Source organism: Orbicella franksi, chromosome 5, assembly GCF_964199315.1.
Source record: "Orbicella franksi chromosome 5, jaOrbFran1.1, whole genome shotgun sequence".
NCBI classification, from domain to species: domain Eukaryota; kingdom Metazoa; phylum Cnidaria; class Anthozoa; order Scleractinia; family Merulinidae; genus Orbicella; species Orbicella franksi.
In genome coordinates, this window is record NC_138149.1 from 21781382 (window position 1) to 21808125 (window position 26744).

At 41.0% G+C, this 26744-nt stretch overlaps 5 protein-coding genes across 5 annotated transcripts in view; all 5 read left to right on the forward strand.

Moving 5' to 3' along the window:
• The window catches only part of LOC145486742 (uncharacterized), a 307059-nt gene extending 288461 nt beyond the window's left edge, over window positions 1-18598 (forward strand). The window contains exon 2 of the mRNA XM_081465454.1: window positions 18570-18598. The gene's annotated coding sequence lies outside the window, so the exon portion shown is untranslated. The remainder of the gene's footprint in view (window positions 1-18569) is intronic.
• LOC145487614 (uncharacterized) lies at window positions 7760-11336 on the forward strand. The gene has a single exon (XM_081466432.1). The coding sequence runs from the start codon at window positions 7760-7762 to the stop codon at window positions 10628-10630; it is 2871 nt and encodes a 956-aa protein (XP_081322558.1). The 3' UTR covers window positions 10631-11336.
• A 2363-nt stretch (window positions 18599-20961) lies between the features above and the next one.
• LOC145486748 (uncharacterized protein F54H12.2-like) lies at window positions 20962-21555 on the forward strand. The gene has a single exon (XM_081465459.1). The coding sequence runs from the start codon at window positions 20962-20964 to the stop codon at window positions 21553-21555; it is 594 nt and encodes a 197-aa protein (XP_081321585.1).
• A 3-nt stretch (window positions 21556-21558) lies between these two features.
• LOC145486743 (uncharacterized protein F54H12.2-like) lies at window positions 21559-22377 on the forward strand. Its single transcript, XM_081465455.1, has one exon. The coding sequence runs from the start codon at window positions 21559-21561 to the stop codon at window positions 22360-22362; it is 804 nt and encodes a 267-aa protein (XP_081321581.1). The 3' UTR covers window positions 22363-22377.
• A 649-nt stretch (window positions 22378-23026) lies between these two features.
• LOC145486745 (uncharacterized) lies at window positions 23027-23713 on the forward strand. Its single transcript, XM_081465456.1, has one exon. The coding sequence runs from the start codon at window positions 23027-23029 to the stop codon at window positions 23711-23713; it is 687 nt and encodes a 228-aa protein (XP_081321582.1).
• Window positions 23714-26744: the final 3031 nt, after the last annotated feature.

Consider the following 26744-nt stretch of genomic DNA (forward strand, 5'->3'; position numbering starts at 1 on the left):
TCAAAAGAAGGGACAGCTGCCAAGAGTGGTTCATCAATCAAATTCATTGCTGGTTTTGAGGACACTGTCAAACTGAATTTTAGGTCGCTGCAGTTTTGATAATTGATAATTGATTTTGTGAATAATAAGTGCGTGTCTCCGCGTGCTCGAGCACAAAATTAAAAGAATTCGGGAAAGCACGTTGGACCATTGACTTTTATTAATGTGGTGGCTCCTAAAAGAGCCATTTGGTTCTTACCTACATAACGTATGTAGGATTTTAAAAGGTCGCCATGCCTTGCTTTCCCTGCTTCAAGGAGACATCCCTTACCAAATTGGCAGGGCTGCAGCAGCTCTTTTTTTTGACTTTTTTTTTGACTGCAGTTTACCTGCCACATAACTGCAGTTTGACTGTTTTTAAGTTACTGCAGTTTGCCTGTGACTCTTTGATTTTTTGACTTTTGTATGACTGCTCATGCAGTCATAATACAGTCATTCTGCAGTCAAATTTAATAGGCAGTCAAAATGCAGTCAATTCAGTTTTGGGATAGAAAGTTCAGGAATTCATGGTATTTCCTGTAACTTGGCTGCCTAGCGACTGCATTTTGACTGCAACTGTCACTAAAACCACAGACCTTTAAGGAAGTCCTGCAATAAATACTAGGTCTGCAGTTTGACTTACCTTTGACTGTTCAAGCCTTTTGGCAGCTGATAAACAGTCAAATGTATTTAACATGTTTTCTATTTATAACTTTATGTAAAATTGGATCTTATATATCATGGAGTCATTGGGTTAAATAAAATGAAACTCGGATGAATAATAATTGAAACCTATAAAGCATGGATCTGTTCCAGCTAAAAACTTTATTTAGTTTTCTTTTGCAATTGACTAGAAAAATACAAATTGTAAAATAAATTTATATGGAACAAAATTGTTTGCAACAAATGCAGCTGCATATATTAGGAGCTGGGAAAAAGAAGCTCAGCTTCAGGCATTTCAGATATTTCTATATTTACTATCTTGGCTCAAATATATAACTAATATATCTTAATCACGAAGGCGCATTTAATTATATAATACAGCCAGTATCATTAACATAGATCCTAATTTGAAACTTATATACCGGTAAACTTTGCATTTTTGACTTGTAGAGTGATATTATTTTTCTTATCATGCGGTATTTTGTGTGAAAAGCAACTGCCATTTTGACGGCCAAAGTTTTAAATTAAAAAACTAACTTGTGTTAATAAAAACTTACCATTAAGTATATTAAATGAATATACCTATAAATGAACTTAGAGTGTTTTAAGAGCTGCTTGGTTTGAGCCTTTAACTGCCTGTATCTCAAAAATGAAAAAATATCACTCTTTTCTGATTTCTTTTTTGGATTATGCTGCATTAGTTTAAGTGTTTACATGTCAAGTTACTAACACTTGCTATGCTACTAGTTTAACTAATATACATGTATTACTGTCCACTTAGCTGCATCCGTGACTAGCATTAAAGCTGAAGCTGAGCTGCTTCTTTGCCTTCCTTGCAGCTGAAGTGCACTTGTTACGAACAATTTTGTTCCAGTCATACACCCTTTGTGGTTTGGACAGTTTGTTTTCTTTCTGCCACAGGGCATGGCATTTCTTTGCATAAGCTGAAAAATTATAACACAAAGAAAAGAGACAGATAAGAAATGAGAATTGCTCATTAAATCATTAAAACTGCTGCTGTATACATGAACAGTTTGTATGGTGCTTGTGCAGACGTGACCATTATTTTACATTAATTCGCTGATCAGATTGAGAAGTCTTGCTATGCAATAATAATATTCAGCTAGAAGAAAGCTGATTCATGAGTAATAAAGTCAAGTTATAATTAAACTGTCTAAACAGACCTTGACAGAGCTCCTCTGGATCTTATTTTAACTTAAGATGACATATCAAATTATTTTTACCTATGATTGCATGTAATATCTGCTGTTGCAGAACTTTCCCTTTGGTTTTTGAGCCATTCTCCCGAAAGGGTACTGAGGTGGCCAGTTCCTCTTGGGTGAATAAAAGTGACATCATGGATGTGATAATGTCCGCTGGATTAAATCCAGCCCTGTCATGGATGTGATGGAGCTCTACACAGGAGACATACACACCTGCTCCAGTATAGAGCTCCTGCTTCCCATTTCCAGGAGAAAATAGATCATGGTGTTGACCCTGAATAAATGACACAACAATGATAATTACTATATAAACCTGATTGTAGAATCATTGACCCACGAAAAGCATAAACCACTAACGATGCAACCCAAATATTTGCTGGGAAATTGGGAAAAATAATTGTCATCTGTGACAGAATTAACATGATAATAAGACAGGTTGCATAAATCATGCCCTTAAGGCTCTCAAAGAAAGAAAGTATCTTGATTATTTATAAAAGGATAAATGCTAACCCTACCAAGGTAGTCTACCCAGAATACCATTGGGTCATATCGTTTCAACATTTTTTCAATTATTGAGAGCTGCTCAACATTACTTCAATCATTATTATTATTATTATTATTACTATTTAAACAAGAAAATTAACAATAAAAAAGTGACTTGATGATTCGATGACTTCATTTCATCATTATCAAACGTGAAATATGAAAAAATTAACATATACATATATATGAAAATAGAAGTGTGAAAAAGAAGAAATACAGAATGTCATAAAACATGATTAGCGCTGCTTAAATTAAAACAAAAAGTTTTGCGCGTATCAAGTCTGCTTGAGTGTCATGTCGACAGCAGGTACAAATTTCACTTCAATCTGAGAACTATGCTAGACCATGCAAAACGCTTGTCTTCTACACCAGAGTTCCTTTCGCAACAAAGTAAGAACTTGAAGGGTATATTTTTTAAATTAAAATATCTAAAGAAGCTTATCAACTCGGCTATCTATCACCCTCCAGACCTAATTCACGCACCATCTGACAGCCCCATATGGATGATAATACCGATCATTATGCCTTGTAAAGATCAGAAATCTGCTGATGTGGTTAGCAAACAACTTCGCAACCTTGGAAGAAAAATTGATCATGAATAGGCCTTATCACGGTTTTGACGAGTAGGCAAAGCGGGTAGAAATTACAGTGTTTGTATGGGAATCCGACGGCAAATATCTTTTACAAAAATCGAATTCTGGACAACTTATGAATTGTACAGTTAAGATACTTGGCAAAAGTTTTTATTTGCCAAGTTTGAAGTACTGTAGCTGGGTTAGAAAGCGTTCAGTTACGTTTTTAATTTTCCATACATTTGTCTATAATTTTCCCGCGAACAGCGTCAATTTGCGGGAAAAAATATAAACAAATGTATGGGAAATTAAAAATGGAACTGCACACTTTCTAGCCCAGCCACATCCTTCCAACTTGGCAAATAAAAACTTTTGCCAAGTATCTTAACCTTACAATTCATAAGCCTTACCTGGCCTTGGGAAGCACTTCCAGTCAGACACAAGTTTTTGGCTGTAAAGGCGGACTTTATTGTCTCGTTTTTTGACACTAAAGGTGTTGACGTGAAATGTTGTGTTTCACCCTTGGGAAATAAACATAGCAAAGAATTAATGGATTGCATCAACATTTAAGTTACACCAAGATGCAATTGATTTGCCAAACATGTCTCATCATTTACCTTAAAACAATCAGTAACTTTCTGGAGATATTCAAGTACTTGAGGAGGTGGAACTGTAACATAAGTAAGATTTGGAAAACAAACCGTTAGTGTAGTTAAGTGATGCTGGGAATTTTCATAAGTGGCACCTGACTAGGTTTTTTAGAAGTTTAGCAATTGCTTAAATACCACCAAATTTTATTTGGACATGATGTCGAAAAGTTTCTGCAACCTTTCAATATTATTATGTTTTTTACTATATCAAAAATGATTCAATATACATGGTATTCAAGTTTGTAATATTGCAGTCCTGACTGAGAAATAATAACACTGACCATACCTAGATAATGAAGCTCATCCACTTCCTCTCTGAGCAGTCTGATCTCAGCATCCTTGTCAAGACAGCTTTGGCAGTCTGAATCCATTGCCATGTCCATATCAAAGCTATTATCATTTTCCAGATTGGTCAAGTCATCTGCAGGATGCACTGCATTGTAAATAGTAGATGACAAAGAGGAATTCAAAGAAGAAGTGGAAGCATTAAGTGACAAATCTGAGTAGGAATGGTGGTCAGTCAGGTCATGAACTTCTGGTGTAGTCTGGCCAGATTGCCTATCAAAAGTTGGAGGTGGTGGTTGATCAAGGTGCAGTACAGAAGCAGTATTCACTTGTACTTCTGTTGGCTGATGGCCTGGCATTTGTTGCTGTGGTTGCAGCTGCCTTTGTTGTGGTTTCTGCTGTTGATGCAACTGAAGGTGCTGTGGATTCTGCTGCTGCTGCCCCTGTTGGATTCTGCTGCTGTTGCAACTGGTGTTGTTGCCATGGTTGCATATTCTGCTGCTGTTGTTGTTGCTGCCATGGTTGCAGATTCTGCTGTTGTTGTTGCTGGTATGGTTGCGGATTCTGCTGTTGTTGTTGTTGCTGGTATGGTTGCAGATTCTGCTGCTGTTGTTGTTGCTGGTATGGTTGCAGATTCTGCTGCTGTTGTTGCTGGTATGGTTGCAGATTCTGCTGCTGTTGTTGTTGCTGGTATGGTCGCAGATTCTGCTGCTGTTGTTGTTGCTGGTATGGTTGCAGATTCTGCTGCTGTTGTTGTTGCCATGGTTGAGGATTCTCTTGCTGTTGTTGGTGCTGCCACTGTTGTGGATTCACTTGCTGTTGCAACTGCAGTTGTTGTTGCTGCTGGTCCTGTTGTTGCTGCTGCTGCTGCAGGTGTTGCTCTTCCTGCCACTGTTGTGGTTTCTGTTGATGTTGCAGCAGCAGTTGTTGCTGCTGCTGTTGCCCTTGCAACTGTTCCTGACATTGCTGCTGGTTTTGAGGTTGCAGTGGCTGTTGCTGCTGCTGTTGCTGTTGCTTTCTCATCTTGTGTTCAAAGTACTCTCTTGCTGCCTTGTGCGAGGCTTCAATTTGCAGATTTTCTTTTTGCTTCTTAGCTTCCTTTTTTTGCTGCTTAGCTTGATTAGAAGCTTCGTTTTCTTTTCTGTTTTTTCTCTGGGTCTACCTCCTGATCGTTTTTAGCCACCAGCACGCTACGTTTTCATTTCTTTGAGCTCTCGTTCTCACTAGTTGAAGGAACGTTTTCTGATAGCTCTGTTTCCTTATTAGTTTTTGAAATTTCTTCAATGAGAAGATTCATTTTCTCTTCAAGCTCTTTTTTGTTTTCTGAAAGGAAAGTTATCAAAAGCCATGTCATAACGATCGCCAAACTGGTTCCAGTATTTTCAGTTATATTATTGTTATCAATTTATATCAATTTGACTGTGTAATTTTTATATTCTGCCAAACAGATTTTGCAATTCTCAAAATTAAGAATTTAATATAATCAAGATACAATCTTTACAAATCAAACAAAACAAAGTTTCTACAGTTTCTTCCTGACAAGACCAGTCTATCCGAAATGCAATAACTGTTTGAAAGGCATCCAGCTTAGCGAAGGTCCTAAAACCACTGAGCAACATGCCAATAGTTGTCGACCCAGCGCTGGTTAGACGTAGATAGCAGACATCGAACTTTTTAATGAAGTGAAGAAGAAAGGGAATGATTTTCGCTTCCTCGTAAAAATGTTTTTTTGGTCTGGAAGACAGTTTTAACAGGTTTTTAATAACAACCTAGTTCCTCGATGTCGAGTCGAATCGGCCATAGCAATATCGGAGACTTCAGATGAATCTCAACCGACGATCACCATTCCAGCAATTCAGACACGAACAGCATCACACACTAAATCAAAATTAGTCGCTGCACTTCCCTTTGAAAGATTGTCAACTCAGTAAGGTAAGAAAAAGGAGTGAAAACAGAAGCCAGCACTTCGTCTTCGAGACATAATGAACATTTCTTCGCGCCTCACTTCATGTAATTTCTCTGTTGTCTCTCGCTCATCACAACCAATCAAAGAGCGCAAAATGTGTGTGATGCTGTTGGCCTCTGTTTGAATTTCGGTTGCGCGGACTGTATTCCGTATGATCAGTGACAAATGTTGCTATGGCAAATGGGAATAATTTTTTTTCCGTGTAGCCCTTCATCAGTGGAAAAAGTCTAGATTTTGGTTTTAAATATGAAGCCAACCCGGCGTTTATTTGAGAAAATTACGGTAAACAAAGCAAACCCTTGGAGTGTCACAGGTGGTCAAAGGAGAAATGTCACGAAACATCGAAAAGCACACTGTCACGTGATAGGGTGAACGTTGTAAGTTAAATTTTGACGGTTCAACTTCATTCTCTGTATTAAATTCTGTGTCGTTTTATACTAAATAATTATACCCTTTTCTTACCCTCGACCCCTTTGAGTTTAAATTTCTTGATCTAAGCTCCAATAGGAGGGTGCAAACTACTCTGTTTCTTGTTTTTAGAGCCAAAGCGTCTCAATTTTTTTGGCCGCTTTTGAAGAAGGGAATGGCATCACGGGCTTTACTAATAGAGATTATGGTTTAGGAGCAAGTATTAACAACAGTAGTGCAACACTTACCGCTGATTTGAACCAATTTTACAGTCCACGGCTTTCCTTCGGCTCTTATTTTCGTAATCTTTCCCTCTTCCCTACACTCTTTTGGGATCTTGGACAGGGCCATAACGTTGAATTCTTTCGTCTCCACCCAGAACACGATAACAAATTTTCGCTTTGACTTTGCCAGCTTTGGTGTTTGGGCACCTTCTTCGTCTACTTTGTCTTCGATCTGATTTTCGTGTAGCTTATTCAAATCGCTAGCAATTGATGAAAGGCCAGCCATGGTTTCGATAAGTGCTTTCCACGCTACAGCAAAAGCAACCGTCAGGATTTCACTTGAATAAACCGCCAAAACGTTGCGCATGTCTCTGCCAAGCAACCGTATCTTACGAAGATAAGAGAACCAATAACCCTTTTTAATTTGATTATGTGCGTGGATAACCGTCAATAAGCACTAACTTGTAATATTTTATATCATCTGGACCAACAGAAAGTCGGTTTTATTGTCGAGTCATGCTACGTTTTGGTGATAAAGCAACGAAAAATGCCCTTAACAAACTACATATATTATTTTCCAGTTGTGTGAGAATCTTGAAACAAATTCTGTGGGGTGATGAAATGACTTGTAAAGATCAAAGGGGCATGATCATGATATGAACTTGATTGTGGTCTCTGATTTCCACCTCATCTTGAACTTTTATATAGCGGCTCGGAGGTCAAAATTTAAATAAATTGCGGTCGTGATCAAGCGCAACATCTTTTTTTAGCTCACATCCTCACATTTTTTCATTACGCTCAGCCGTTTTGAACAGATCTAGGCATATGTGGGTGCGTGTTCGAATAAACTACCAAGCTGTCATCGCCCACACTATTATGTTGCTAAAAGCCATGCCTAGAAGCCAACTCATGCGATGCTTAAGCTGAAAACGCAACCCTAACACCTCTTAATAAAAACTTTAGTACTTGCGTCATGCTTGTACCGTTTTTTTTTGTGTTTCTTTTACGTCTTTCATTTGCTAGCTAGCGTGCGTGATTCGTGCACACTGCTGGGGCCGAGGTGAAATCCAATGAGCGGAATTTCCGACACATGATGATAATCGATGCGGGACTGTTGATGGTATCGACACACGAATAAAATTTTAAAATCATACAAACGTTATCCAAATCAATCAAATACTTGTAAACTGCTGTTAGTAGCATCAATATGGAAAGGCCATCTGAGCTTGTGGAAAATTTGCATTCGAACATGACGAATGCAACTGCTGAAATCATCGAACAAGTTGTTGCTAGTTGTGTACCTGTTGGAGATCAGGCAGTTGAAAACAAGAAGTACGACATTCCGATTTTCACTGAAGAACCAGGCCCTGGACCTTGCACTAGCGGTTCAACATTACAAGACGAGTCAGACGAGCAACCTTCAAACGACATTCCGATTATCCCTGAAGAACCAGGCCCTGGACCTTGTACTAGCGGTCTAACATTACAAGAGTCAGACGAACTATTTTCAAAATATGCTCGTTTTGAGGTCCCAGACAAATATCTTGACTTGATGCACGCTTCAGCATCTCACATGGTTAAAGAAGGAGAAGAAAACGATAATTGGTTGGACGAACATATGGAAGAGTTGAAGAACCATTTAGTAGAAGAACTTACAACAATTCAGCAAGAAGTGAATCGTCCATTTACAATTGATGACGAGTGTGATGTTGAAGAGGAAAGCATTTTCTTGCCACCTCGTTTTGATGAAGCAGAAGGAGAGGGCTACGAATTCCAAGAAAGCACCGACAGCAAACCACTCTATGAAGGGGCGACAATCACTGTTGGCATAAGTATTCTTTTGATTTTGACTGTGGCAATTCGTCATTCATTAACGGGCGAGGCTTTAAATGACATTCTTTGTCTTATAAACCTTCACTGTTTATTGCCAAACTTGTGTCCAAAATCACTGTTCCAACTGAAGAGACACTTCCATAATGTCACAAACCCAATCGTCTACCATTACTTTTATGCTGGATGTTTGGAGAAAATCACTGACAAGACTAAGACAAATATCTGCCCTAACATGATGTGCCAGCGAGACCTAAGGAGCATTGGCGGTTTATGTTACTGCTTGGAAGTTCCCCTGATTTCCCAACTACAGTCACTATTCACCAAGCCAAAATTCTTTAATTTACTTGATCATCGATTCAAACGTAGTAGGAGACCAAACGTGATTGAAGATGTCTACGATGGTGAACTCTACAAAGAGCACTTTGAACACGAGAACAGCTTCTTACGCGATAAGCGTAATTTATCTTTTACCTACAACACAGACGGGGTGCCCCTCTTTAAGTCTTCGAAGTTTTCCCTATGGCCGCTGTATTTTGCTATCAACGAACTTCCTTGTCCGCAGCATTTTCAAAAAGAAAACTTGATATTGGCAGGGTTGTGGTATGGCGAATCAAAGCCAATCATGCTTAATTTCTTAAAGCCTTTTCATACTGCTCTGTCTAAGCTAGAAACTGACGGAATGGAAGCCAAAAGCCCCTCTGGAGAGAACTTTATTTCGAAGGCTATCCTTTTGCTTGGCACGTGCGACATGCCTGCTAAATGTATGGTTTGCAACAGTACACAGTACAATGGTTTTTTCGGTTGCTTAAAATGCAAGAAACCAGGCATCAGCGTCCGAACATCAAAAGGTGGTACCGTTCATGCATTTCCATTTGAATCATCCGATCCCACTGGACCTGCTAGAACTCATGAACAAACGCGTGAAGATGCGAGACAAGCGTTCGAAAAGCACATGACTGTTGATGGAATAAAAGGGCCTTGCTGGTTTGCAGCTTTGAAATACCATGACCTTATTAGAGGAAGCGCTGTCGATTATATGCACTGCGTTTTAGAGGGAGTTATGAAACTGCTTCTTAAGTTATGGTTTGGCAGCGGCCATAGCAATGAAACCTACTGTATCGCAAACAGAATTTCCGAGGTGGATAATCGACTAGCAGAGATAAAGCCCCCTAACAAGATTTCGCGCTGCCCTCGGTCCATCGAGAACCACGGCAAGTATTGGAAGGCATCAGAACTCCGTTCCTTTCATCTTTTTTACGGAGCTGTAGTTCTGAACAGCATCCTTCCAGATGCTTGGTACGAACACTTTATGCTATTAAGTGAAGCGATCTTTTTGTTGTCTATGGAGCAGATAACGAACGCACAGCTTGTCCATGCAGAAAATTTAATAGAACACTTTTGTGTTACCTTTGCAGAACTTTATGGTATGAGGTACCAGACTACCAACCTGCACTATTTGTTACATATTCCCCAGGATGTGAGGAACCTTGGGCCATTATGGAGTCATTCGTGTTTTCCCTTTGAAAACTATAATGGCGAAATATTGAAACTGTTTCACGGAACGCAAAATGTCCCCTTTCAAATTGCTTCAGCAATTTCTATCATGCAACGCTTACCCCAATTAGAAACTCAATTACCGAAGGGTTCTGGGGTGGAAGAATTCTACAAAAAAGTCACTTCCCCGCATGCGTGTACACGCGAAACAGAGATAGAACAGGGCATTTTTGCCATGGGGGGAGTAGAACAGAAACAAGTGGACGAAAGAACGTTTTGTGCGTTAGCAGACTATTTTGGATATGTCCCTGAATCAACTGGGACAAGGGTATTTACGCGAATGAGAAGAGGAAACGATGTTTACCACTCAAAAGATTACAAAAGAGTGAAATGCCACAACAGTTATACTATAAAGTATTTTTCGAGCAAAAATGAAGTGTCATATGCGCAAGTAATTTTCTACCTCCAAGTCCAAAAGCCGTGTGTCACCCCTGGGCCAGAAATGTCCACTCCAACAGTGTATAATTTAGCACTTGTCACGCCGTTGGAAAAGAAAGTAGAGAGTCTTATCCAAGACAGCATCACTGGGGCATGTGCATCGCACATTCAAGTTACAAAAAAACCTAATCAAAACAAAGTTCAGGTTATTCCTATATCTTGTATTTTAGCAAAATGTGTATACATCGACGTGGCTGACTTTCCAGACCGCTCATTTGTAATTTCTTTTCCTAACCGATGTGAGAAGGATTAATTGTTTGCGAGTATTTGTTTACATGTAATTAGCGTAATATTGACCGGGTATTGATTAAAATTTTAATTTTCTCGCTATGAACTGACTGCGATCTTTATTGGGAGGTTCCTTTTTACACACAGTAAATGAGATGATTTCTCCTGTAAAAAAATAGCCACCAAAAACCCTATCAAAATTTTAAAAGTTTTAGAATAGTGTCAGCTTAAACGTGCTGCAAAGTACTTGGAAAAAACAGCTTGTCCATTTTTTTTTCTGGTTTGCTGTGTTTTTGAGTTTGCATATCGGGAAGCCGGCTTGAGCTTTCCTGTTACTACTTATCTAGACTGTTCTCAGCCACTCTGTTTCTCAGTCCAGTTCTCTCTCCCCGTTCTCACCGCGCACTCATCGATCGAAAAATACGAAAAAATAGAGGGCTGTGAACAGTCTACTATTTATCACGCCAGCACCCTTCAATTATCACAAGTAAGGTCAGCTAGCCGGCCAGGTGACCTTTTTGTTTTGTCATAGAGAATCTACCCTTGAACGCAGATGCATCTCGAAGCGGCAACTGGAAATGCATCTGCGTTCGCAGGTTATAGAGTGTCCGTAGAGACTCCTGCGCGACGAGAAAAAAACAAAAACAAAAATGTCTGTTAATTTACATCGCATGCATATAGCACATGTTAGTTTCGTATTTTAAAGGAAAGAGAGTTACAGTTTTCTAGTACCTTTCAGATCATTTGGAAAGCAAGTATACCGCCATACGTGGCTTATCATTTCGTGACTCAAGCCTGAAATGGGAATTTAGAACGTGTTCCATGATTGGTTTTTCAAAGGGACTGATAAACTTCAGATATAGCGATCGAAAGTTTGCGCCATTTCTTACCGCGTGCTTCTAGCGCAACGGATCTGCTGTAAGTTTACTGCTGAACACAAGCGTTCATTGTTGTATTTGACTGCGGTTTGGAAACACTTTTACTGCTAATTCAGCTCAACTCTGAAGATCGAAGGCATTAAATTCAAATGTAGCACAAATGAATCAGGTTGAAATAAAGGTAAGCAGAGAGCTCAACAGTTATTTCATCGTCTCTTATTTGCAAGCTTGCAAACGTATACAGTTTTATCAGTCGTGTAGGTTCATTGTGTCTCGCTAGCTCAATCATTTATGTAGCGGTTGGTTTATAATTACATGCGTATATCTGTGGCTATACGCGAGAAGACCGGGAAGCGAAACTGCAGTCGTATAATTATAACGGGTTATTTCGGATTACAGCCTCAGCGGTGGACACAAATTAATTAATATTTAACGTAAGGTCGTATTGCGACTTACTGATTGCATCAGAAGACAAACAACAGTCATTCAACAGCAAAAGCTGAGCTGGTAAATAACTGCAATGTGGCTGTTGAAGATCATAGCTCGGTGCAGTCAAAGTGCAGCTAGCAGTTTTTGCTGAATTCTGTTAAATGCCTGTCATTTCACTGCTAATCGGCTGCAAAAAGGCTTCCAGTCAACGATGAGCCAAATCGCAGTCATTTTACAGGGCTTCCATTTTCGTACGGGATGATACACTCGGGAGAACGGATATGCCGTAATGACACAAAATTTGTCGCCGTACGATTCCTTCCATGAGAAATACAAGCAAATCTCGTCTGTGGGATAACCCCACAGACAGACTTCGATTACTTTCTTCATTTTGAAGACGTACATGTAATAGTGGCCATGACCTGTCTTGTAACCTTCTTCGATGATTTCATAATCGTCACTATCGACGAAAGTTTTCCTTGCCAGAAAGGCCACAGTTGACGTTAAATTAAAGGTCCGCAGGAATTTGGAGGCTGCAAATTCCTTGTCCAAATCCACGTGCCTTTCATTGATGTGCTCAGCATGGTCGTGACACAGCATAATGTAATCGTTTTCAAAACTGACCGCCATTTTTCCACGAGTGAGAATGAGAATATTTTTTGTCTACTATGCCTGATCTTTTATGAGCACACCCAAGTTGAGTGACATGTACCATCTATGTTTAGCGAGCCAATCAGAGTGGTGTGACGCTCTGCCGAACCAATCAGATAAGTGTATTATGGTGGCACGAACCGTCGACACTTTGCCGAACCCATCAGATTAGTGCATTATGGCGGCAAGAACGGCAGGGTAGTCTTTGAAATACCGTGCCTTTGAAAAACTCGTCCTTTCGAAAAAAAATGCATCACTTTGAAATAGGCGTCATGCTAGCTAATATTACTTCACGCAAATCGAGTGAAATCAAGTCCAGAGTATTTTACAGTTTTCATTGCAAAAACATGGTGCCACTTCAATCCCGAAGGCTACGTGGTTTGGATGCAGAAATAGTGCCGGAAACTGCCCGCGACAAACACTGTGTATTCTGTTTGACCGATGGGAACCATGGTTTCAATATTATCGGAGGAAATGTCCTACGCTTCCCATGCTGCAAGAAATTTGCCCACCACAGTTGTCAAAGGGAATGGGAAAGAAACTCACCTCTGTGTCCCCACTGCCGAAGAAAACTAGGTGACGAACTCCCACCTGTGGAACTTACTGAACCTTGTAACAGAGAGGTTTCACCATGGCAGTGAGCAATAAACGCTCTTCAAGAAGCAATACAAGATAGGGAAGGAGTCAAACAACAAATTAACGCAGTAAGTTTGACTTTTTATGTATCGACATGTCAGTTTCAAGGTTTACTTGACTACCATGTGCATCCAGTGAGTGAGTGATAAACCGACGCTAGTTTTGTGCACGTGGCACAAAGTCAAAAGGATTCCACATACACATTGTGGCTATGTGCTTACGAATGCCAAACATTAATCGTACGATTTTTTTCTCTTTAGTTCAAATTTGGCTACCCACTTCCTGCAGAACATGTTCGATTTCTGATGGAGAGAATCTTATATGGTCTGATCCATTCACCATTCGCTCAAATTAATGTTATGATAACATTAGCAATTTGTGACGCTGATACAGAACTTAATCAAGTCTATTTTTGCATATTTCTGGACTATGTTTTACCCAAGGAAATTCAAAATTATTGCAGTATTTTTATAGTTTATCGCCAGCGTGACATTTATGATTACAGGTTAGAAAGCATTATATTAATGTAGTTTTGTCTTGCTTTGTTTCAGTTTCATTTTCCATACCACATCAGTACGGATAACATTGTAACAGTTTTTAATGTTTTAGAAAGTGTCATCCGAAACATTGATAGGAATGTTTATCATGTAATTTTTTATGTTGTGACTTGCCATGTAAATAACCTTTGGGATAACATTCGTTTTTGAGAGTTTGTTTACTATTTATTTCCATGGGAAGTGAATCAAATCATAGAATTGTATTGTGTCAACCGACATGCATTTAAATAACGAGTATGTAATTCATTCAATGGATGTTTCTTAAGTTGGGCGCATCAATTCTAACAATTCGGGCGCGTTGCTACTAGAGCTCACACATTGTAATTAGGATTTTGATAATAAACTTTGCTTTAAAATGAACACAGAGACTGATATTTACTTTATCGACTTTCATTGAATAATAATAACACGAGCGTCCAGTGAGTGATGTTTATGAAAAGGTATTGTTATGGGAAAGAGTTCTAATGTTTTCTTGATTTTGACGTATCCATGATAACAGAAGCCCCGCTCCCTTTCATGGGTGAGGAATGATGTCATTAATCTCATTTCCGTGTTGACCGAGTAAAAAAAAAAAGCCTGGTGTAATGACGTCATTAATCTCATTTCCGTGTTGACCGAGTAAAAAAAAAATAGCCTGGTGTAATGACGTCATTAATCTCGTTTCCGTGTTGACTGAGTAAAAAAAAAAAGCCTGGTGTAATGACGTCATTAATTTCGTTTCCGTGTTGACCGAGTAAAAAGCCTGGTGTAATGACGTCATTAATCTCATTTCCGTGTTCACCGAGTAAAAAAAGTCTGGTTTCTAACATAAACAAATAAATCAATATCAATTTTTTCCCCTAAAATTACAGGACATGGAAACTGATTATTTACATGATATAAGTTTGAAACCATAACCAAAACATGTGACACTCGGTCATGGGACAATGGTGAATGTTATCATTTAAGTGAAAACCACAACTCGCTAACGGTTTTACAATCGTTTGTTTTAACTGTTTGTATTTGGGGCAACCCCAAGTTTCTAAATCGAGACAAGGAATGTTCAGTTTGTTTAACAAGTCTTTTTCAACATGACCTCCTTTGGAGGCTACCACAGTTCTTTTCCCCGTCTTGTATTGGTTGTACAAGCGCAGTAAGACAATATCTGCTTGATCTTGCTCATAAGCTCTCTCTTGGTAACGGGGTTGATAAGTGAGTCCGTGTATTTTATACTTTGCAAAGCACACTGTCTTTTTATCCTTGTGAGACAAGTCTTTGAGTGTTGCTGGCTGGAAGAAAGCATGGCGTCCAAAGTGTTCATTCCAAGAGTAATAACCCATTTCACGCACTTGAAATTTCTTTTGCACAAAGAATCCCTCTAAGTCTGACGAGACATAAGCTGTCCTTAACAGAAGCCATGTTGTTCGAGACTGAAAATTTAATGTCTCTAGAGTTAAGTTTATGGTATTTTTTAGAACCAATCAACATTCTTGACATGAATTATCTTGATTGGTTTAGTTTACGCGGGCGACTAGTGATCATGCGGTCTTCTGTTTCCCGCGAAACAATCGCAGCTCCAACGACCTTTTTTACTTTGTTCCCTGACCTTGGCCATGATGCGTAATGTATACAAGTCTTCAGGAAATTCCCTTTCCTTTTTCGGATTGAAAAGACGCCCTTTCAATTCCCGTGGAAATTCAATGATGTCGGGATGGTCTGCTATGCTGAAGATGTTGACCTTTTGACATTCGTCCCACAACTCTTGGTCAAAGGGGGTGCCACGTTCGGGGATTACGTGATCTCTCACTGTCTGCTCATCGCAGAATCGGTTAGATTGCTTCTTGTAAGGCAATTGTTCTATCCAATTGGACACATAATTCTGCCTGCTGGGTTTGAATAATTCATGCGGTCGTGGGTAACCTGCGTGATTGGAGGGGCGTTGGCTCTCTAATAACCAGGCTTTCACTTTCTTACTCAGGGTTTGATCGGGCCACTGGAAGAACTTGCAGTTACGTTTGGGACAAATGAAGAAGAGACGTCCGGGGTTTTTTTCAGATTGAGACTGGGACATTCTCAAGGGACGTTCACAGTAGCACTGCATTTTGTCCAACTCGATCTTGAGGTAGAACTGGTGCAATTGACGTTTTGCCGAGTCTATGTAATACTCTACACGATCAACACCACAGGACACAAAACAGTTGGCAACAGGACACTTGTAATACTCCCACTCCCCGTACTTTGTGACAGTCTTTTTCTTCTGTAAAGCCTCAGACTCATGTAGTGGGCAACGGTACAAGATCTCAGTATCTACTCTTGTAATTGGTCTTGGTAGTGGTGGTGGTGGTGGCGAATTCCCGAAGGTGTTGGCAGACAATGCGACTCTCGGTAAATCGTTCCACTCTTTAGTAATACCGTCTAAGAATTCATCAGCATTAAAGTCTTCGTTACTCATCACCACATCAATGTGCTCAGACACTATTGAAAAAAAAAATTTAAACATTGACTTTTTTTAAAGTTTCTAAAGTATGTGTTACTAATCTAACATGCCTTGGTGTAACTTCTTTTCCTCTAAGTAAATGTCTTTGCCTCATGTGTTCTTTTTGTTGCTTTCTCTTTGTCTTGAAGAAACTCTGTCTTTTCCACGTCTTCTTCCTCTACTAGACAACGAATCTTTTGTCGCGTACTTAGTCTACCATTTTTTAAAATGGTCTTGATTTTTAGAAAATAGTTAAAATCAACCTTGCGCTTGGAATTAAACTTTGTTTGTTTTAAGATAAAGGTGTTGTAGTGAATGTCTCTCGTTGAGGTTCTATGGTCTTGACCACTACTTTCTCGTTGAACTCAATGGTGATGGTTTGTACGAATGTAACCATTTATCAAGTAACGTTTCTGTACCTTCCTCAGGTTCCTTTTTGATCTTCTTCACCTGCTTCTCCTTATATTTGTCCGCCATTTTTTGTTTTCTTTTTGATTTTGTGTTAGGATAACGGCAAGGAGATACATCTCCAGGTTGGAAAGAGGTACATGATGTATCTTGCACTTCTACTCCACCATGATCACTCTCAAGTTGTATCATTTCTGGTTCTCCTGTCATATTGTTTATTCTTTCTCTCTTCTGGATGCGCTCAGACCAAACAATGTTTGCGAGTAAAGAAATGAATAGGTACACACATTATATGGGATTTATCAGCCAATCACCGTTCAGTACTTTTCCATAGCATGGCATCATATTTGACCAATCACGGCATTTTGTAACCAAGTAAGGAAATCAACCTTTGTGAAGGATGCTGTCAAACTGGTTTGACAGCGTCCTGTGTTTTCCCGCCTTTACTATTCTGACCAACCATAGGATTTTGTGACCAAATAAGGAAATCAACCTTTGTGAAGGATGCCGTCAAACTAGTTTGACAGCGTCCTGTGTTTTCCCACCTTTACTATTCTGACCAATCATAGGATTTTGTGACCAAATAAGGAAAAGTATGACGTTAATGTATGTATGAACATGTGATACACCAGTCGCGAACCAGATGACGTCACATCCATATCGTATAAAAGTCAAATCAGTACTTAGCCATCAGCGGTCAAAGTGTTTGAATCATCTTGGAAACATCATGAAGTTTTGCACGAACCAGAACAACGATAGTCATATCAAGCAGATCATTGACGGTCAAGTCAAGGTCCATTTGGAAGAATGGTCAAGATACCAACACGTTGATTGACTCCCTGTTCATCTTTGACTTTTTGTTTTATAATCGGAATGGTGAAAGTATGTCGGAGACAGATTTGGAAGAAAAAAGACCCGAGTGGAAAGACTGCATCCTACCACGGATGAAAAGTAGTGGCTTGGTGTTTCTCTTTACTTCAGAGTGGTATGAGGTAATGTATGATAGATGTACAAAAGCCTTTGATTTTGTCGTGTGCGACAGATCCCCTGAGTTGTCTGAAGATACCAACATGTTTGCAGCCACCATAGGTTTGGTGTATCTGATGCGCGTTGCCCTTGTTTCTCTGTTAAGACCCATTAGAACAATGCAGCAAATCACAGAAGACTTGGAACAAAAAGTGAGAATTCCGTTGAAATGACAGTTAAAGCGACACACCAAGGAGTTTGTCACGAACTGTACAAACTAGTTTGTAAAATGGCCAAAGAAGTCGACTTGTGGCAAGAAAGATTCGACCTCTTGCTGGACACAAATTTGTGTGAAGATTGTATTGTGGAGAAAGATAGGTTGTATCATTCAGATGATTACCAATTAGCCAGAGACTGGAATCCAGGGAAAGAATGTAATCTGGGAGGCTGCCGATATTCCAGTACAGCTTGGGACACTTGTGATCTGTATAAGAAAGAAGAAGACCCATTTGATACTGTAAACTAAATTGTATAAATTGTATAAAGGATCGAAAGTGTATCAATAAAGTTCATTTTGCTGCAGACACAATGTCACTTGTATTGGTGTTGGTTGTGTCGAGTGTGTGAAAGAGCGTATCTCAAATATGCACAAGGGGTAGTCATTCCTCTTGCATCCAGTGCTGACCCTCTCAAAGAATTTGAAGCCACGGACGTAAAGCAAAACATCTTTCGTTTTCTCATCTTTATTATGTGGCTGAAACATCAACCCCAAGCATACGAGTGGTTCCTGACCATCCGAGAACACCACCCAGACCTCGTCCAGGCTTGCATTTTGAAATTAGCGACGCTATGAAGAAATCAAAAGCCACCAAGTTACTAACATCTTATCACAACCCTAGCCAATCAGGTAATTTGGGTGGGGTAACCAGTTTTGCCCAAACCCTAAAACTCCCCGTCCAAAAAGTGCGAGAGGTCTTGGAAAAGGATTTGGGCTACACGCTTCACAAACCCCGAAGGAGACGTTTCCCTACCTTACCTGTGTTGGTGTTCAACATAGATGAACAATGGGTGGCCGATCTGGTGGAAATACAAAACATATCTAAATACAACAAAGGCATGCATTATTTACTGATGGTGATCGATGCGTTTTCCAAGTACGCTTGGGTGGAACCCATCAAAACTAAAACAGGAAAAGCAGTAACCGAAGCCTTTGAGAAGATTTTGAAATGTGCCAAGGGTAGAAAACCCACCAATGTACAAACCGATGATGGTGAGGAATTCTACAATAGTACGTTTGCAGCCTTGATGAAACAAAGACATTCACCATTTCTCGACCAGTGGTGATACCAAAGCTAGTATCGGGGAACGTTTTAATCGTACTTTCAAGGAAAGGTTGTATCGATATTTCACGGTCAAGAACACCTGCAGCTATTTACTGGTGTTGCCAGATTTGGTCAAAGGATACAATGCATCCTACCATCACACCATCGGCATGGCACCTAACCAAGTGAATTTCAAGAATGAAAAAGAAGTGTGGGATCGCATGTACGGTAAACGTCTGTCCAGAAAACCGCAGAAAGGGTCATTGAAAGTAAAGGATAGTGTGAGACTGAATAAGAAATTCCGACAGTTTAAGAAAGGGTATTTACCAGGATGGACCGAAGAAGTATTTGTCGTGCAACGTGTCATACCTGGTGTGGTTCCCACTTACAAGATTGAGGAGTTGGATGGAACTTTGCTCAAGGGTACCTTTTACGAACAAGATTTACAAAAAGTGAACGTGTCAAAGGATGATTTATTCTGAGTGGACAAGGTCGTGAAGCGAAAAGGAAATAAAGTCTTGGTACGTTGGAAAGGTTGGTCAGATAAATACGACAGTTGGATTGACAAGGACGTGAAAAAGCTTTGAGGATGAGTGAGGAGTTTTACATCACCTTACCTAGTCACAGCAATCGCGCGGAGTTTCCGCAGAACCAAAGCAATCATTTCAAGATTCGACTACCCCACCCCATCAGGTTGCAAGGATTGAGTCGGAAAGTGGGATTAATTAGGATCTTGCTACCAGATGTGAAAGTTCATCTCCCCAACTTGGTCCATGGTAACGACATCCTGTTTACCATGGATTGGATCCTGAAATACCCCTCTGGTGAGTTAAAGTTTGGTAGAGCCTACTATGATCCAAAAGATCTCGGAGCCATGGTACAGTACATTGATGGTGTTGGTTTCATGAAAAGTATGGTGACTTTTTTCGAACAGAGGCACATCTTAAATTACCAAGGACACCATCTCGGCAGGAGCTATACAGCATCCAATGGAAAGAGAATGTACGTGAAATTTCGTGGGATGGAGATGATCTGCTAACAGATAACAAATCCGCACACATGCGCTCCAATTACTCACCAGCATTGAAGATCAATAAAATGTTGGCCTTAAAGATGGGATGGTTGAAGGAGAGAAGCCCTGAAAATTATGACTTGGGACCCAATTTGCGTCAAGAGTTTTTATCGACACGGTACCCAATTTAGAAACGATGACACACGATCTGAAAAACGACAGGGGTGAGCCTGTGTTTTGGCTGATAGCAGAAGACCTTTTTCATCTGAGTGTTACTTGCAATTGGCGCTTCACGAATCTCAACAAAGCCTTTCAAAACGTGGTGGGCTCGACGTCACGTTCTTTGCATATCTATTCCGACGTGGGAGGAAGTTCTGCGGTGGGAAATCAAGTCACGGATCTATTGTGAGAGGTCAATTATCGACGCACAGGGGATGGAAGTCATTACTTTGAACCACTCCACGTTCAATATATTCCGTTGTGCAAGGCCCAGTTGGACATTATTGAGATGCAAGTGTCGGAGACCACAGGTGAATTGACCGAATTTGGTGAAGGAAACACGATTCTCACCCTTCACTTCAAACGAGAATGAAAGGTGGAAGTTTAACACGATTCAAACCTGCCCCACAAGGTGGAGGTGGCTTTGTTCATGAACTGCTGAAAGCGAGTGTTAGAGGAGGTCTGAAAGGGTTAAAAAGCGGTCGCGGCGCTCGAGATCGCATTCGAAAGGCGAAAGAGGGTGCGAAACGGAGTGTTAAACAAGCAGTGAAACATAAAGCTTATGAAGTCCTAGATAGAAACATCAAGTGAAAATTCAACGACATCTTCAGTGAATAATGAATTCCATCTACTCCAGAGGCTTGAGACTCATCAAATCTAGAAAGGGGTTGTCAACGTCATGTTGTGAAGGGTTCCCAAAAACCTCCAAACGTCGACAAAAGGTACAAAAAGGCGGATGGATTGGTCCTGATGTCAGTAAACCTGTTGGCTACGATTGGGTTCACATCTTAGCGAGAAGACAACAGAGAAGAAGAAGAAAAATATGATGGATACCTTGGTGGACGGTGGCTTGTTACATCCGGGTTCCAAATCAGTCCTGAGTCCTCAACTGAACCTGTTCACCGTTCCACCCACTGATCTCAGCATGTCTAGTTATCGCATTGTACCCATTCAGACCTACACGACAGGCATCAACCCCGTGGAATTCCAAGTGGATCCTCAAGAAGATTGTGTGGATCTCAGTCGAAGTTTCTTTGAGATTGAGTTGGCACTCAAACTGGCGAATGGTGATAATGTAGTCCAAGCCACGAGACTCTGGCCCATGAACAATTTGGCCCACACTTTGTTCAAACAGATCAGTGTGAGACTCAATGGTACCTTGATCAGTCCTCAGACCGACACTTATCACTACAAAGCATACCTGGAAACATTGCTCAACTACAACAGAGATGATGGAGAAACTGTGCTAAAACCTCAAGGTTGGTACAATGCCCTGGACTTTCCAGCGCAATTGACTGTGAACAACAGAAACACGGAAGGAGATGGGCATGAGGTTTTCCAAGCATTGTCCTCCAACCAACAAGCTTCAGTGCAACTCATGAAAGCAGAACAAGGCAATTACATGGATGGAAAATGACACATGCTAAGGTTCACACCCCCCATTGAGGTGTTCCACTTAAAAAAATTGCTTGTACCTGGTGTGCAGACTGGAATCCAGATGTACTTCAATTCTCCCAATTTGTTCTTGAATGGTGTGGATGTAGCTGGAAGATTGACACACGAGGTCAAAGTGAGAATGTACCTGTGTCAAGTAAGGCTCAACCCCAGTGTCTACCGAGAGTTGATGACGAAAATGAATGTCAACAGAACCATAGTGGCTTACCCGACCGTGAGGAGTGAAATCAGGACCTTCAACATGCAAAGGAACCTGCAAAGATACGAGTGCAACAATTTATTTCAAGGCAGAATTCCTAACAGAGTCATCGTTGGGCTTGTGCTTTCAGAAGCCTTCAATGGTACTGTGGCACGTGACCCATTCTGTTTTCAAACGTTTGGTGTGAGTAACATCAGGCAACTGGTCAGAGGAGAAGAGTACCCTTACGAGACCCTGGAGCTAGTGCACAACGATGGTACCCAAGATCTGAGAGGTTACTATCGATTCTTACAAGCCACAGGATGTTTGTGCAAACATCAAGGTAACATGGTCAGAAGCGAAGACTGGGGTCAAGGCAAGAATTGCACACTGTTTGTATTTGACAATGCAGCCAACGGATGTTTGGACAGTCCAGTGTTGAACCCCAAGCAGTCAGGAGAGTTACAGATCGTGCTGAACTTTGGTGTCCCACCAGGTAACAACATCACAGTCATCTTGTACGGAGAGTTTGAGAACCTCTTGGAAATAGACAAGAACAAAGCCGTGTTGTACGACATTTACCAACACTAATGGAAGAAGTACCTCTGAATAACGTACAACTGGATCATTTGGCGAAAGCGGATGCCATTTTGAAACCTTACTTTTATGGGAGGTGGCTTGTGATCGATTACCACGTTGACCAATCAAGAAAGAACCCCATGGGTACATTGTAAACACAGATCCACATGATAGACCGAGCCAACACTGGCTGGTGCTTTGGACCCATAGTGGGAATGTGTGCGAGGTGATGGACAGCTACACCCTACCTTTAGAGACTTACAAGTCAGGAGAAGTCTGCAATCGATTTACAGTAAAAGCTGTGGTGATTACGCCTTGTTCTATTTAAAAGACAGAGCGAGAGGTCAAAGCATGAGTGAGTTCTTGAGCCGTTTCTCGAAACATGATTATGTAGACAACGATCACAAAATAGGCCACATGTTAAAGAAGTTGATTGAGAAGGAGTTAGAATGGGATAAAGTGTGTAAAGTGAAACATCACCAAGACACCTCGTTGCGGTGTGAGATATTTAGTGTAATGATTGTTGGTTTGACATTAAAATACGATTGAAAACGTTCATTTTCTGTGTGATGATCTTGTAGTACAATGGTTAGTATTCTCGACTGTCACTCAAGAGATCAGGGTTCGATTCCCCGTTGGGTGGAATTTTTCCTTTCCATGTGGTATCAAAAGTAGCATGTCCATGCGCGTTTGCTCATTTGAACTCATGGAACGATGCGAGTCTTTTCGATTTCACACCCCTTCCAGTGTATTGGTGGTGGGTCCTTCAGGGTGTGGCAAGACTGTGTTTACCACCAAACTTTTACTGAACAACCTCGATTTGTTTCATACCCCACCCTCCCAAATACATTACTGCTGTGGAGTGTGGCAAGACTGGTTTCAGCCCATGAAAGAACAGGGGGTCAAGTTTCACAAAGGCGTTCCCGACACAGATCAATTGAAAACGTGGTTTCCTAAAGGCGGATTACTGGTGTTAGACGATCTAATGGCTGAAGAAGGGAACGATAAACAAGTGTTGGATCTGTTCACCAAACATTCTCACCATCAGAATGTCACCGTGCTCTACTTGTGCCAAGACATGTTTCCGCTGGGGAAATATGCCAAGAGTATTTCCAGAAACGCCCACTACGTCGTAGCCTTCAAGAATCCACGAGATCAATCAGGCACGAGAAATTTACTGTTACAGGCATTTCCCACCCAATGGCAAGTTTTACAAGACACGTTTCAACGTTTGACAGAACGTCCGTTCGGATACATGGTCTTGGATTTACATCCAGGCAGTTCGGACAATCAAAGGATTCTCAGCCACCTTTTAAAGGACGAAGGATGTATGCGATGTCACAAATTCATCGAGACATCGTGATGAGTTCTTCCCAAGATTCAATCACTACCGTATCTCTAATGAACGGATCCAACAAAAGCGTCCAGTTGGTAAACAAAGATTTGTTGTAGCGATTGGATGGGTTGTTTGCCTTTTACCACCGTCAATGGTGGTGTCATCTCCAGATGTTTTACCACTTTAAGTGGTGCCACGGTTGTCTGAATGCTTTGGCATTGATCATTGTGGCAGCAGGCATTGTCATAGGATCCGTCTTAGAAAACAGCCTCCTGATTGCCTGTTTAACTGCCGCTGGAACTGTGATTAACGAGTGGAACGATTTCAAAACGTTTTTGTTCAAAATCGACATGTGTTGCTTTGCCTACACCACTTACGACAAAATATTGATCGAATTGAGAACCTACGTGCGAGGACTTCCAATGGAGGAGTTTGAGGGATTTTTAATCAAGATGCAAACCTTGGATGACACAATCACTGATTTCACACCCCCAGTATCTGACAATTGCGTGCAAGAATACGAACAACGATTTCGCTACGACCACGTTGATAAAAGCGGGAGCACTTACGTGTGAGTGGTAGTATGTGTCATGAAGAGCAAACGAACAGTTCGTAAACAACTAAGGAGACGTAGGAGGACACAAAAAGAGGGATTGTTACCATTGGCAGCACTCATTCCAGCTTTAGTAGCAGCTGGTAAGGCGGCGGCTCTAGGAGGAATCTCTGGTGCAGCTGGTTATGGTGTGAAAAAGGGTTTGGAAGCTGCTTCGCGTAAACGTCGACGATGAAAAATAAACCAAAGACCAAGAAAAGAAGTAAACAGCGAGGTGGAGCACTGGCACGACGTAAACATAGATTGGTAGACAAGAGCGCCGAAGGAGCTAGTGTGTTCTTATCAGGACCCTCACCTACCTTTGCTATGCTGGCTTTGAAATTAGCGGGTCAGGCAGCAAAAGGAATCAGAGACAATGTGAATCACTATAACAAGAGACAACGTGGAGGTGCACTGTTTACTGTTCTCAAGAATGCAGCCAAGATCGGGTACAAGCTCGGAAAGGACAAACAGTATGAGAGAATGGGTGTAAAGGGTGTCACAGGCAGTTACAACAGACGTCCTGCACCTTGGGAAGTATGATTCGATTACGCAGAGAACGCCCTTTCTTGAAAGCTATTCTCCAAGAGGCCAATTGGAACAGGAGACAGGAGATGTTAAAACATGCTAATACTGATCAAATCAACGCCATGAGAGAAATGGTTCTCAATCTATTACGAAAGAGAATTCCCGTTCACCCAATCACTGTGGCGAAACTGCATCGCTATAAGACAACGCTACTCGAGGTGGGGAAACACAGAAACTCGGTCAAGAGGCGAAGAGAACATCTCCAAAAACAAAAAGGTAGCGGGTTCTGGCAAGGTTTGAACGACGTGTTCCAAGCATGTCGATGTTAACACCAGAGATGCCCACGGTTATCCACTGCAAGGTTACGACTTCGTCTCCAAACCCAAAGACACCTTGAGCGAATTGGTCAGGTTATTACAACAAGCCAACGAAAGAGAAGACGCCCTGAAACGTGATGTGGAACATTGGCATCGAGCTTACAACACCCTCCTTCAAGAGCATATGGCATTTAAGTACGAGGATCTGTGTTCAGCTTGCAAACTAAACCGCGACGAGACCGAAGCAGGTGAGACCATCCTGTTGTGTAAGGAGTGTTCTACAGTAGAAGAAACAAAACGTAGCCTAGAGCTGAAACTAGAAAAGGTTCATCAAGAGGTTCGTTACTGGCAAGACTGCTACGAAACGTTACTCCAACAACATTTCAAGGATGACAGAAGAGGTCATGATGGTACCCACATAAGAGTTTGACCAATTGGTTCAGTATTACAAAGGAGAAATCACCGACAATGTCTTGTTGAACAAAGTGGGTCGATTGGCCGCCGAAAGTCTCGTGATACTCCGTGATAAATCGATTCCAGATTTGATTGCCATCAAGAAAATTAAACCTCTAGCTCGTCAGAGGTCGTTTAACCAAATGTATCAGACAAATTGGTCCTTTGTCGAGCAATAGTGCTGATGTCGGTGAAGAGGAAGATGGGGAGGAAGGAGATTTGGTGAAGGGTCCGTTGGAAACCATGTTCAAACAATTGATTAAGAACGCTTCTCGAGGTACAAAAACACCAAAGATCAAGGAAGAAGCTACACCGCTTACGTCAGGTGTTAAAAAGAAACAACCTGCTGCTGAAACACCCATTCCACCACCTGACTCGGATCTGGGAATGCTCCTAAGAAAGGCTGACATTTTCCTGGGTAAAGACAAGCGCAAAGGCAAGGGCAAACGTAAAAACGAGGCCAAACGTTTAAAACCTACGAGTGGTTGGGAAGACTGGGCCAAAGGAAAGAAACTGAGAAGAAATCTAAAACACGATTATGACTCGGACTAAGACCCGTACGTGCAAGTATCGCCAACGTGGACTTGGTTTTGACATTCAAAAATTGCTAGGCAAGATGGGGATTGAATTTCACTGGCCTGGGTACCAGTACATGGGACCTGGGACCAAGTTGGCAAAGAGACTGAAACGAGGAGACCCAGGCATCAACCAACTGGACAAGATTGCCAAACAACACGACATCGATTACAGTCACGCTCAGAATTTGCAAGACAAGTGGAAAGCAGTTACAAAGATGATCAAGGCCATAACGAGGTTACCCGGCAACAAAACGGTGACTGAAAAGATTGTGAAAAGAATCATGCAGGCGAAGAAAAAGTTAAAATTGTTATCAATTCTCCCTTTGGAGTTCATGTTGTTATTATTCAATAAAAGTTGACAAATGAAATATCAGACTCTGTGTTCATTTCAAAGCAAGGTTTAGTATTAAAATCCTGATTACAATGTGTGTGCTCTATTTTAGAAACCAAACTTTTTACTCGGTCAACACGGAAACGAGATTAATGACGTCAAGGGGGGTGGGGCTTCTGGTTACCATGGATACGTCAAACTCGAGAAAACAATAGAACTCCTTTCCATAACAATACCTTTTCATTTGCATTACAATACC

Coding starts and splice junctions, on each gene's coding strand:
- LOC145487614 (XM_081466432.1), top strand. CDS start 7,760: ATGGAAAGGCCATCTGAGCTTGTGGAAAATTTGCATTCGAACATGACG.
- LOC145486748 (XM_081465459.1), top strand. CDS start 20,962: ATGATGGATACCTTGGTGGACGGTGGCTTGTTACATCCGGGTTCCAAA.
- LOC145486743 (XM_081465455.1), top strand. CDS start 21,559: ATGCTAAGGTTCACACCCCCCATTGAGGTGTTCCACTTAAAAAAATTG.
- LOC145486745 (XM_081465456.1), top strand. CDS start 23,027: ATGTCCATGCGCGTTTGCTCATTTGAACTCATGGAACGATGCGAGTCT.